General features: G+C 37.7%; 1 protein-coding gene across 4 annotated transcripts in view; it reads right to left on the bottom strand.

Moving 5' to 3' along the window:
* Positions 1-2,659: 2,659 nt before the first annotated feature.
* The window catches only part of dmxl2 (Dmx-like 2), a 140,037-nt gene continuing 128,243 nt past the window's right edge, over positions 2,660-14,453 (bottom strand). For all 4 annotated transcript variants that reach the window (XM_028823544.2, XM_028823546.2, XM_028823545.2 and 1 more), the window contains 2 exons: positions 12,292-12,509; positions 2,660-4,130 (listed from right to left, as the gene is read on the bottom strand). In XM_028823544.2, the coding sequence (XP_028679377.1) occupies positions 3,921-4,130; positions 12,292-12,509 (428 nt within the window). In that variant the 3' untranslated portion in view covers positions 2,660-3,920. The remainder of the gene's footprint in view (positions 4,131-12,291; positions 12,510-14,453) is intronic.

Raw genomic sequence — 14,453 nt, 5'->3', positions numbered from 1 at the left:
AGCCATCATATTTGACAGTTTGTCATGATCTTGTTTCATTTCACTACCACAAATGCCACTCACCAAGTCTAACTGGTCTCCCATCTGATCCTCATATACCTTAATACAAGGCAGAATCAAAAAATTAAGGACATCTTACCTTTTAAACACCGCTACATGTAAGCTGATGACCATAACAGTTCTGTCACATCTCCACATGGTCTCCCCACAGAGGTCGATTCACTTCTCGTTTTGTTCCACTGACTTCTCATTCCTTTCGGAGAAGAAGCTTTTCGGCTGCTTCTGAGTCCAGTTCTGCACCGCTTCCTCAACCTCGTCATCAGAGGTGAACCTGCGAATGCTTAGAGCCTCTTCAAGTGGACCAATGGTGTGATAGTCGCGGGGTGCTGGATCGGGGACGTGGAGCACGTTCAAACCGCAGCTGTTGCTTTGTCTCCACCATTGCGGCCGCTACATGGGACCGTGTGTTGTCATGGAGTGCCAAGACAGTTTTTGACAGTGTGTCTCTTGTCTTGCTGTGATTGGAAGGTTTCAGCTTCTTTCCAAATGTAGCACAGTACATTGCACTGGCCACTGATTGTCTGTGCTCCTGAAAAACACACCAGGATTAAGACCTTTCATGTCCTAAATGGTCATCACGATTTTCTTGGCGGAGGGCTTTGTTTGAATTTCTTCCAACATCCTTTGGTGAATTTCAGCAGGTTTCACTCCCTTTGCCCTAAAATCTCTCTCTACGGCATGTTGTTCAACAATTGTGCAATCCAGCATTGACTTTGGCTTCAACAAGACTAATGGCAAAGCGGTGTGCTGTGTGTGTTCAAACTACCCAGAAGCCACCACGAACGTGTTGTATTACAGCGGCTTCCATCCGTTGTGGTTACCGTGTAACTTTCAATTTGTCTTTACTTTTTGATTTATCATCCTACGCTTGATAGCCAGTGTCTATTCATTTAAAAAGCTTTTGTACACCAAATTTCCCCCTGGGGTCAAATGAAGTTCAATCTATCGATTTATATTCATTTTTGGAAATATTTGATTTCTCTTCTTCACATGCCCCAAATCAGGTACCTGATGTACAAATTTGTGCGTAAATTTTTCAACAGATTTTTAAAATATATTTTCTAACACTGCAAAGTTGCCAGAGTTTAAATAAATGGGGAAAAAAACCCCTCTCTTTTGGAAATTCAATATGGCTAAACACGACCCACGATGTGACAAAAAGACGACGTGTAACCAGAACTGAAAACTAGCCATCTGATATTGTGAATTGTGAAACAAGGGCAGATCTTTCAGGCGGGGACCATAAGTGATCGCATCAGGCTGGGGCCACGAGTGATTAGAACAGGTGCGCAGATATTAGGGGGTCTTAGGGCTCATTTATACTTCACGCTCAGAATGTGCACGTGCCCGCATCATGGCTGCCACGCGTTTCCAGCGTTCATTTGATGTGTCCTCTGAGCAGGTCCTCAGAAATGAATGCGACGCGTGCGCGAGTTGCAGTACCAGCAAAAAGTTGGGGGGCGCAGTGTGCTAAAAGTTGGAATGTGACGTCAGAGTCTCTGGTTACTATCTATATGTGACAGAAAGCCGCTATGCGGATCCTACGAGATCGGTGTGCGCGCTTCGATGTTTGATGAATGTTTCAAAGTGGTGAAGCAAAATGCCAACATACAGATGCATTCGTGGTGCTTTTATATTCAAGCGTCGCATATTCCCGATCGTAATGACACGATACGTTTTACAAGTCTCACATACCATCTTCTGTGCTGTCCTTTTTTCTAGGGCTTCCTCCGGTACTGACAGCAGCGAATCGCCAGCAATAGATCATCACACTTAGCACATTAAATGTATGATATTCCAACTCTCTGCACATTTAGAATCCTTATATTTATACTTGATATCACTTTCATGATGAAATGCATTGAAGTATGCATGTTACATTTTACAGATAAACCGGTAATTTCGTTTAAATAATTAACACTGTTAATAATTGCACACATGGTGGTGACACGGTGGCGGAGCGGTAGCGCTGCTGTCTTGCAGGGAGTCACGTCGCTGATATTCCCTGCCTGGAGTTTACATGTTTTCCTGCTGGGTTTCCACAGTGTGCTCTGGTTTCCTTCCAAAGAAATGCAGATTTGGTGATACTAAACTGACGCCAGTGTATGAGTGTGTGCTTGTATTCACCTTGCGATGAGCTGATGCCCTGTGTAGAGAATTGTTTATGCCTTGTGGCCAATACTAGAATAAATGGACAAATCCATGGACTGATGGATTTATTCATTAAACATCCTTTTCAGAGATATTGCGGTAAGGTGTCATCGGAATATAATGGGTGTTCCAGGCAATTCACAACACACCTGTTCTCCCCGTGATAATATTTTGCACTGCCACCTGGTGGATTCCTCCAGATTTGCGTAAAGTACGAGCGAAAGTATAAACAGTACGCTTGTGTAGCAGGAGCATCCGCTGCAGCATGCGTCGCGTCGTGTGAAGTATAAATCCGGCCTTACAGAGCCTAATCCCACAATGCATAAGTACAGTAATAGATAAAAAAAAAAAAAAAAACTTTTGTGTTGAACGACAAAATGTGAACGGCTGAAATACAGAAAGAAAATGCTCAGATGTCTTTTTGGGCAACAATAAAAACAACACACGGTGCTGAAATAAAAATTTATTTAACTTACAAAGATAAATCTGATGACGTCACAGTCAAATGTTCATTTGCACAAAGATTCAGTTCTCCCCTTATGAAATCCATTTTCTAGATAATCCACACTTCACAGACAATAAAGGGAATAAACGTAAGAAATGACATGAAGTAACAAATAGAACACAGAGACTGATGTGACGGACTTTAAAACACGAATGTGCTAAAAATATTTAACCAAAATAGGACTTTTAGCTGTTATGTTACAGGCAGACAAAGCAGAAAACCCCTAATGTTTGTACAAAGTGTGATGGTAAATAAATAATTTATTAAAAGTATTTCAAAACTAATTTCTATTTGCCAAATAAAGCCAGACATTCATACAGTATTTTTTTTTTAAATAGTGTTTTTTATATGTAGGTATTTATATTGTTCTAGATTTCCCCAAGACTTGCATACAATGTCAAAACGCTGTGGAGAAATAATAAAAATAACACTAAAACATGTAGTGTCGTCGTGTTCATTGTCAATTAAACATACTTTACCCTCGTTAAGGCAATAATTATAAAAGAACGCCCTTCCGAAAGAAAATCAATCTCATGTGCAAAGTAACTTATGAAACATTCTGCTTCAAATTGCATGTTTTGTGTCAACAATGGAATGTCAGGTACTACTAAATAAAGAGAACATAAATTACATATACAGTATTTCACATCATTCAGAGTTTTGCGGTCTCACAATCACTTTTTTTATACGTGTTTCAAAACAGCGTGATGATGCCACATAAAACAAATGGGACACTCCGACCACAATCTTCATTTTTTTTACTAGCAGGCAGAACAATGCTAGGTGTCATTTTTTTTTTGTCATACTGTGTAAGCAGCAGAAACAGAAAGCAGATCCAACAAATCAGTTCACACCGTAAACCACTGACTCACCTTAGTAACAGTACAACATTGTTGGTAGTAGAAGCTAACAGTTCCAGCTTGTGGGCACAAAATTACAACATACACACATTTGAAAAATTCTGCTTTTACAAAGCACTACCAACAACCTGCAATTGCGCTGCTTTTACGAATATGGTTCATGCATAGCTCTCTTATAGAATATATCTTAAAACAAATTTGGAAATAAACTATATCATTGGAACTCAGTTATAAATGGCTTTATCTCTTTTTGTTCCTGGGAAAATATTTGTTGGATGTTTACTAATCAGGAATAATCACAGCCAGCTAGCTAAATGCTAAAGTGTCTCTGTCTTCTCCCCTCACTATAAGATGTCAAATATGCTAGTGGGTATGTTGTAGTGGTCAGGAAGAACTCTCATTTTCAGGGTTCCATCGGCTCCACATGTAAAGATGCGATTTCCAGGACACGTTTCGATTTTCATCACTCCGGCACCAATATTTCTGAATATAGACTGCTTGGCGTGTTCAGTGGAAAATGAATGCAGGAGTCCGTGTCCTGTTAACTTCCACACCTGTTGGGGGAAAAAAAGAGGAGGCACAAACATGGCCATTAAAGACGCTCCAATACCAAATATCAGCCAATGCTGATCATCGATTTCGTGTTCTTGAATTGGCCAATTCCAATACTGACTTTTTTTTTTCTCTAGCCTTTAAAATTTTTCATCACTAAACTCTTGTATGATAGATGACAGAAGGATGTATGTTTTAAATTAAAATGTTCTCCTTGGTATTTTTATAGTTAAATTGCAGATCACAGGTTTAATAAAAAATGTAATTCAGTAGGCTTATTGTTCAGTGACCATAAAAAATACAAAAAAAAAAAAAAAAACTAAACTAAATCTTATTAAAGTACATACTTCTAATTTTAAGAACACATTCATACAACATATGTATCTATAACACATGTGGCATAAAAGTAAAGAAAATATGTGTCATAATTACATGCCACAATTCAAACTTGTACAAGAGACACATTTGGCTCTTAAGCTAACAAGAGTATTAGAGCTTAATAAGGAACAAGGGTGAGTTAATTGTAATTAAATATGTAAGCAGCCTTATTTAACACAAGCTCACTCACTGTTCACACTCAGACAAGCAATGTCCACTTGAAATAAAGGACAAAATGAAAAGCTCATTAAAGCTGCTTCCTCTTTGAATTTCTGATGAAGACAGGCCTCTTTTTCTTCTACTTCAAGTTTAACTGGACAACATATGCATTTGTTGTTCCTCTCTGCACAAGACGACTTCTCAGATTTTTTTATCTGTTTATTACTCCACTTTCTTTGATGTAAAAAACTATATTCTGGTTTATTTCTCTTCTAAATTTACCTGGCTGTTCTCACTTTACACGATGTACCGGCTGCAAAACTAAGCAGCACACACTTCCTCAAGTACTGTAATACTTTGTGTAAACGGACACTACAACTAGATTACTGTAAAACAGGGGTCCCCAACCCCCGGTCCGCGGCCCACTACCGGTCCGCAGCCGTCTGACAGCCGGGCCGCGAGGGAACTGCCGGCAACGGCGACTCACTCAGACTTTTCAGAACGCTTGGCGGGCGGGGCTTTGCAGCGGCGCAGAGAGAGGAGAGAGACCGAGGTGAGAAAGTATTACAACAAAGTATTTTTATGGTCCCCATATGATGCGAGTCTATAGAAATCACGTTACTACGAAGTACATTCAACAGATGCTTTCATTACAACGAAGTGACCTTGAAATGCTTGAACGAATCATCCACAGAGCAGTTAGATCTGTGCTCACAGCTCAGTTGTGCACGTTTGCACAACGATCCCCAAACAGAAACATTGTAAAATAATCTCTTTCTTCGAACTTTCCTCGTACTGTTTTTTTTTTTTTTTTGCTGTTTTTGTTGTCTGTGGTTTTCATTGATTCCTTTTGCTTATTGTTTGTCAACATTTGAAAAACATCCATTGGAATTTAACTCATTGTCACCCTCCTATAGAAACGGCAGACACGAAAAAAAGATTGCAGTGTTAATGGTTGTGATGTGCAATCTGTTGGATTGGCAAATGTAAAGCATATGTCTTTGTTATATGCAAAAAAAGAAGAAAAATCTCAGATTGCAAACGTATGCAAACTGCTTAATAACTTTAATAATAATAGAAATGTTATGTAAATTGTGTATAAAACTGCCCGCCCCCCACATCCCCCCCAACCGGTCCGTGGAAAAATTTGCATCTAATAAAGTGGTCCTTGCTGTCAAAAAGGTTGAGGACCACTGCTGTAAAATATAGAAAAGCAGATGCAAAAGAAAGAAAAATGCACACATTACTCCAGGTGAAATCTCATTAATGCTCAGTAGTACTAGGGTTACATCTTGCCTGAAGAAGGGGCCTGAGTTGCCTCGAAAGCTTGCATATTGTAATCTTTTTAGTTAGCCAATAAAAGGTGTCATTTTGCTTGGCTTTTCTCTACATTAATGCTCAGGAAAGCTGAAACATAATCATCAACAAGTTTCAACTCATCAAGTTATAATAACCGACCATTCTGTTGGCCCTCTTAATGGCTTCTGTCCACTGCCTTTATGTAGATAGTAATGAGCCCACTGTGACTAGCAGGTCCTTCTTATCAGGCCAATTTTCAAGGTTTAGACCCTCCCCCAACCAGTGTGCAGTCAAATCTAACATTTTTACTTCCTGCGTGCAATACCATATATTTACTTACATTAAAATTCTTTTGTCACAAATCTGCTCAAGACCATATTCTGTCCAAGTTCCTCTGTAACAATTCTAGGTTGGTGCCATTACACCTAGTTAGGCATCATCCGCAAACTTAACCAGCTTTTTATTTATATTCCTATCCAGATTATTTATATAAGCATTGACCTCTGAGGGTCACCATTTTTAACATCCCCAAATTCTGACAACGTTCCCCTCACCGTATGTCTTTGCTTTCTGAATTTTAGCCAATCTTGTACCCATCTACACATCACACCTTGGATTCCCACTTGTTTTAATCACTAACCTTGTAGGTTACATTTTTTTTTCGACAATCAAGAAAAATCTTTTACCGTTGCTTCCATATAGAATTTCAGTTTATTAGTAATGCACAACCTCCCCCGTCTCAACCCATGTTGACTAGTCACTAACACTCCTGTTCTTGGTATTGGCAGCTCAATTGGGTCCTTAATAATTCCATCTGTTAATTTAACTGTGATGCACATTAAAAGATGACTGGTCTGTCTAGATACTCTTTTTACATAACATGATAATATTTGCTATTTTCCAAGCCTTAGGAATTTCTCCAGTACTAAGTCTGCACAAAATATCCCTTATTCAGCCACAGTCGTTTCCTGATTTCAACCCTGAATGTCCTCTACAGGTTGCTATCCACTGTGCAAACACAAATCTTTTAGTATAACCTGTCTGTCTGTAAAGTCCTGAGGAAAAGACTGGCCCAAGCACGTTTGCCAGGGCCTGGAGTAGATATCCACCCCAGAGTTATTGCATCAGCCAACACCGAAGGAACGGCCGACTTGTGACATCTCCTGTTAGGTTGTCTACAGTTAATCGTTAATAGAGACTTCTCGAATAAATTATATACAGTTAATCGTTACAAAAGACTTCTCGAATAAATTCTCATCTTCAGCAGGATTCATCATATTTATTCCATTCCAGTCTCTGAAGCGTAATCGATGTGGGTATTTTGTCAATATAATACGGCTTCATTATCGTGTAAAAGTAATGGCTATGTATATATACTGTAATTGTTAAGCAATTATACTGCATGTTATTTCATAATCATTTATTATATTTTGTTTACATAGTTGTATTTTTAAATGTATTGTTATTTGTAACCAGTAATACTTATACTTAAATATTACATTTTATGAATAGTGCCACTCATAATGTTGTTTAAACTGTTTCAATACTTTCAAGCTTGATTAACGACATTGCAATGTGTATAACGTTTTAAGTGTTTAACAGCTTTTTATTAATTATTAACTGTTACCGTATAATACTATTCATTGCAGTTTCCTCGGTATATTATTATCATACAGTATTTAGTTCAGTCATGTTCTTAGTTATTATTTGCATTTGTTATAGTAGTTTTAAATGAATATTTCCCTTGTTTTCTTCCGTTTTGTTGAAGGAAACCACACACAAACACATACATATCATTTATATAATCATCATCATCTAGCCTTGGTGTAATCAACTTCTTGAAGATATGAGTGGCATGGATTTGTATTTGAATTAATAATTATTTGGACGTCTTCTCTTTCTGACTTGTTGTCGGATAACCTGTGGCGGCTGCATTTTCTACAAAGAACTTCATCACAAGTCACATGTTGGGTCTAATTCAACACCTCCGTAACAAAGTGACTTTCAAAAAATGTGCGTCAAGGGTTTATATCTGCCCTCACTGACCTCCTTAAACTCTGTGATAAATGTCATTTAGTCCTGGTGATTTATTCGATTTTTAGCCTATTTAATCTCAGCCACACTTCTCCCTTTACAAATTCCAAATCACTCAGTACGTCTTTAGTGGTCCCAGTTACTGTTCAGAGGTTATCCACTTCTTAACATATAAAAACATCTGAACAATGCAAGTTTAGAGCATTCCCTGCTTCACTGGTTTTTATATTCTAATTGTTCCTTACTATTCCTGATACACCTCATCTCCTCCCTTTTTACTCCTACAAAACTGAAGTAATCTCTTTGGTTCATCTTTCACCTTATCTGCAGTATTCCTCTCTAACTGCCATTTAGCGTCCCTGATATTACAAATCTGCTTGAACAACTAACACAGTAATAAATAAACTGCTTCCTGTCAATACTAGACAGTAATTAATGCAGAAATGAATGTAATTCCAAAGGGTTCAGAAACTTTTATGCAACTGTATTTTAAAAGCAAGGCTTCTGAAGAGGTTATTTTTATATATATGCTAGACAAATCATGTTTTAATCACTGGGTTTCCACTATAGTCAGTTTCTTTATCTTATTGAAGCCACAACAAAATTACTCAACAGCACAATACCAAATATTCTTATAATATAGAAATTACACTATTATTTACTTTGGAATGTAAAAATTAAGTATCTATAAAATAATGTCAGTGAATGACATTTTGCTTTGCATGTTATTAGATTAGATTAGATAAACTTTACTAATCTGTTATTTCTTAAAACCTTAGGCCAAGCCTGCCTTATGTTGCACAACGCACTGATTAAGACTCAGTGGTACAGACTCGGGCACTGTTCTCTCTCCTTCATGAATGTCTGAACAGTCTGTTCCTTTAACTTGATTACTTCATGTGGGAATTTCTGTCACCCACGCTGTTGCTTCAGTATGGCATTCTCGTTTTACTTTACCTCACAGTTGTTATCAAAGAACTAGCAGACACTAAGGATTTTCACAAACAACAAAGATAAAAGAAAATGTCCAAACACTATGTCATAGAGTTTGCTTTTGCGTGAGAGAGCCAATTCACATTTCTTTAAAGCAGTGTTTGAGGGCCTAGTGAGGCTTCTGACTTTCATTCTGACCCATACCAAATTAAAATGCCATTCACTGGAATTAGACTGCAGGCTGAAAGCTGCAACAAAAATATCCCCAAAACTCACTCTATTATTTAATATATATTTGATTTATGGTGTGTCTACTATGATAAACAACATCACCAATTGAGTTATGGAAAAAGTAAATTAAAATGCAGTATTAAATATACTGTCAGGCCTACACAATACCATTGGACTGATCCATTAACTGGATCTGGAATGACCGGATAGCCACAATGTTATGCTCACTCACAATTTATCCAGTTTCATTATTTATCAACCCATCTACCTCCCCAACAGAGCAAACACAAAAATGTAGCACTTACACACTGGGAAGTGTGAGAATGTAAGCCTAATTAATATGTGACTTGTAAAGTCTAAGGAGCTACACAAGGAGGGTCGGCACATTGCAATAGATAATAGACAAATAATTAAACTAGACAAATTCTGAGTGGACATATATTTGGCCTGCGTAGACATCTTAGATCCAGATCAGGGGGCCTCAGACTATTCTGTTAGCTTTAAACACAATTGGGGGTCACAGCCCTCTGCTGAACCCAACTGACACTCACCCACCATAGACTAATTTAAAGTCACGATTATTCCTTTACATTAGTACATTTTTTAAGATGCATTTGCAAAATCAACACAGTCAATGCCTATGTTGGGGTTCAAACCCAGGATTCAAGAGAAAGCAGCACCAACCACTTTACTATCTACCACCTCGTTTCCAAAAAAAGTTGGGACAGGATGTAAAATGCAAATAAAAACTGAATGTAGTGATTTGTAAATACTCTATTACTCATTATTTGATTGAAAACAGTACAGAGATAAGATATGTAAAATTTAAACTAATCAACTTAATTTATTTTGCTAAATACACACTCACACAAAGAGCTGACTCCAACAGTGTATTTCCCACTATGTCATATCACCTTTTCTTGTTGCACCATTCAATAATCACTTCGTAAAATAAGACATTAATTGTGGCAATGTTAAAAGTGGGATCGTTTTATCCCTTTATTACTTGAGAGGACATCAACTGCTCAACAGTCCTAAGTTTCCATTGACGTATTTAGGACTTCATAATGCACCACACGTTTGTACTGCTGGCATGCCAGTCTAACAACTGCACTCTCTGACTGCAAAGCCACACTGTTTTAATATACACCAAATGTGGCATGGCGTTATCCTTCTGAAGTAGTCCCTGAAACAAACATTTCCTAGATGGCAGCATATGTTGCTCTAAATTATGTATGTAACGTGAATGGTACCTTCGCTAATGTGCAAGAATGTGCATGTTTTCCATGCCATAGGCACTAACACACCCTAATACCATGACAAAAGCTGGCTTTAGAACTTACTGTTCGTAACAATCTTTGGCCCCAGAAAACACAGTATTCCAAAAACAAGGAGAAAGGTGGATTTGTCAGACCACGGCATGCATTTCCACTGTGCAACAGTCCATCTCTGTTGAGCTTTTGGCCAAAGACGTCACTGGCGATTCTGGATGTTGCTGATGTATGGTGTTTCTGCTTTGCTTGATACAGTTATAGCTTGCATTTGTAGATGCTGCAATGAACTGTGTTTACCAAAGTGCTCCAGATCATTTGTGGTTATATTCATTACAGAAGATCACAATCACAGGCATTCAATATTGGCATAAATTTGTTTTGATCTGCGATCTTTTGCCCTTTATGCAGACTGATTTCCTGGGATTCTTTAAATGTTTTAAGATGTTATGGACTGTAGATGGTGAAATCCCTAAATTTTCTGCAAACTTACATTGAGAAATGTTACTTCAAAACTGCTCAAATACTCACTCATGCAGTTTAGTGCAAAGTGGAGAGAGCCTTGACCAATACGCTACCATGATATACCACTGCCTGTTAACTATTTCCTGGTGGAAAGTTTTTGACACATTCCTGAGGTGAATAAGCACCCATCTCAACTTTTATGGAATGTGTTGCCAGAAGTCCACATGACCATCATCATAAAGTTCTTCCATGTGAAGCCAGAAAAACATGAGGACTGATTGAGGTCATTTATGTTAGGTAGAATGCCTAGAGGGGGGCTGGGTGGTCTCGTGGCTTCAGAACCCCTGCAGATTCTGTTTTTTTTTTTTCCAGCCATCTGCAGTTTTTGTTTTTTGTTTTTTCTGTCCTCCCTACGGAAGCCGAGAGAGGACGTGTAATATCGTTATTTTTTTAAATCGTGTCCTTGAGATGGCGGACTAATTTTATCGAGATCTCGAGAAAACAAACTTTGTTTTCTCGGGATAACGGAATAATTTTATCGAGATCTCGAGAAAACAAAAGATCTTGTTTTCTCGAAATTATGAAATAATTGTAGCTAACGTTTAATGTTTAGCTTATTGAAGCCACGTCCAGTTTGAAATGTCAGAAGAGCAGAACTGTATTGATCAGCACGTCACATTTTTGTTCAATCAAGGGGTAACGCAGGCTGAAATAGGTTTATGCCTTAGTTTAGAAAACAATAACATTAGTGTCCGTCATTTAAGAAGTCAGTTAGCAAGTCTTCAGCTGTACAGGCGTCGAAATGTAAACGAGCCTAATGCCAGGAGAAAAGTTTAAGTTTTGTTGTCTCGAGATCACGATAAAATTATTCCATTATCTCGAGAAAACAAACTTTGTTTTCTCAAGATCTCGATAAAATTAGTCTTATCTCAAGGACACAATTTACAAAACGATATTGCACATCCTCTCTTGGCTCCCATACCTCCCTGGCCATCGGACCTTACTTTTATTCTATGTTAATTAGTATTGCCTAATTTTATTTTATTATATATTTTGTCTTTTTTCTCTTTCTTCATCCTGTAAAGCACTTTGAGCTACAACATTTGTATGAAAATGTGCTATAGAAATCAATATTGTTGTTTATGTTGTTGTGTTGGAGGCATGTAATTAGATTATATTTACAAATGTATTTTAAGTTTATGTTATAAAACATTATATATCTCATCTTTGTACTGTTTTAAATTAAGTATTAAATAAGACCATTTCCAAAACCTTGTTTTCTGTTTTGTATTTGCATTTTATACAAGTTGTCCCAAGATTTTTTTTTTTTTTTTGGAAATGGAGTTTATATCAAAAGAACACTAATGTAGAATTATTCTTGTGTTGCTTTTACCTTCACATTTCCTTCTGCAGAACCTGTGACAAAATAATCCTCCATAGCATCCATTGCAAGGGCTTTGATGGCAGAGTCGTGAGCTTGGAAGGTATGAAGCAGTTGTCTCTGCCTTATGTCAAAGATGCAGATGAAGCCTTTCCTTCCTCCTGATATGATGAGTTGCTGCTTTGGTGCATACTGCAGCACAGTGGCGCCATTCTCATGGCAGGGAAAGGCTATTGAAAACAGCAGAAAAATCGCAGTAAGTCATTCTTTCAAAATAAAAAAAAAAAAATGATTTTCATAGCAATATTACCATTTTGGTGAAAAGCATTCTGTAATTAGCTAATGTATACTAAGAATGCAAATATCGACTTAAACGTGAAAGAAAACAAACCAAACCAAATTTTATCCGCCACATACAGTTATACACGGTACATACAATATGTAGTGAACTGCTTAGCTGCTAAACTCTAAGACTGTGTTAGGAAAAGAATATAAATAAAATTAGCAAAAAATACATAACTCTATAAATATCCATATATACAACAATAGTAGTGTGTAATATATTAATATTGTAAAAATATATACAGTATAGATGAATATAAAAATAATATAAGCATACACACACATGACATAAAAGAATCTGAGAAATTAAACATATATCACGTAAAAAAGGGTGAAAGTGTGCAAAGGATAACATTGAGTGTAGCTCTAAGCACTGTCCTCATTTAGAATGCAGATGGACGGTGGTCTGTCCGAACTGCTCCGCAGACAGCGGTAGCATTTTTCTGAAAGCAGCACAGAGGAGAGGCTGCTGTTGGAATGGCTGGGCTGGTATCTCTGATAATTGTCTTTGCTCTGGTCTGACATCGCTTGGTGTAGAAGTCCTGGAAGCTACAGACTACACACTCAATGATGCGCTCAGCTGTCTGTTCCACTCTGGTCAGGGCCTTGTGGTCTTGTTGGGTGCCATTTCCAAACCAGGAGGTAATACTTCCTGTCAGGACACTTTCCATGGTGTTTCTGGGAGCAGCCTAACATCTCTGAGGCATCTGACATGGTAAAAACATTGTCAAGTCTTCTTCACCTTGGTGTCAATGTGTTTGGACCAGGCCAGGTCCACACTCGCCTCCTGAGTGCTGTTAATACTAGTGTTAATACTAGTCCTCACAGGTGGCGCAGTGGTAGTGCTGCTGGTTTGCAGTAAGGAGACTGTGGAAGATTGTGGGTTCGCTTCCCGGTTCCTCCCTGTGTGGATTGCGCTTTGAGTATTGAGAAAAGCGCTATATAAATGTAATGAATTATTATTATTAGTGGAGGTGGTAGTGCCTCTGCTGTTTTCTCCCAAAATTCACTGTCTAAAATTTGTCTTGCTGACGTTCAAGAGAAGCCTGCTTATTGTTGTTAGCAAGCTTGACAATAATGTTAGAGCCATGAGTAAGAATAAGATGTTAAGATTAAGAACATTTTAAAAGCCTTTGCTTTTCTGTATGTTTCTGTTGTTTTATTGCCACTATTATTTTTGGGTTACATTGAGATTACTGATCTTCTGTTTGTCAAAAACAAGGTTGGTGTGTAAAAGGGCAACTGACTATAAAAACTGCTGTAATATCCATAAAGCACAGCAAGGGAACCAGCTAACTATTGTAAACTTAAGGGGAACAGAGGGAGAGATCTCTTTTTAAACATTATGATTCTTCTATTCCACTGAGAATCTTCATTAGGTGCCTATCAGTCAGAGAATGTACTTGGTGCACAAATGCTCAAATTAGACAAGTTCAGTTAGGGAAGCAATGACTGTTTCTCCAAATCCAAACGCAAATGAATTAGATTCTCATCTTGTGAAAAGCAACCACAGGCATCAGCAAAATTTACTATGCAGAGGTTACTGACACTGCTCATCCTAAAACGACTATGCAATTTTTTTTCCAATTCAAGATGACTCAGTCTTCTGCATGCTATTTTTCAGCAGATATTATGATGATATCTGGATCTTTGGGCAAACGTCAAGAACCTTATATTGTTCTAAACACAGACACAGTTTGGGATTATTGACATAGTGTATAAAGGAACACTGCAGAATGTACAAGATTTCAAATAGACCCAAATCTAAAAATAAAAAAAACAGTTTTAGACAAAATGCCAAATAATAAGCTTTTATTAAAATATTTTGTCAG

This window comes from Erpetoichthys calabaricus, chromosome 17, assembly GCF_900747795.2.
Source record: "Erpetoichthys calabaricus chromosome 17, fErpCal1.3, whole genome shotgun sequence".
NCBI classification, from domain to species: Eukaryota; Metazoa; Chordata; class Cladistia; order Polypteriformes; family Polypteridae; genus Erpetoichthys; species Erpetoichthys calabaricus.
Note: the sequence above shows the minus strand (reverse complement) of the source record. Positions and strands in the feature narration are given on the sequence as shown.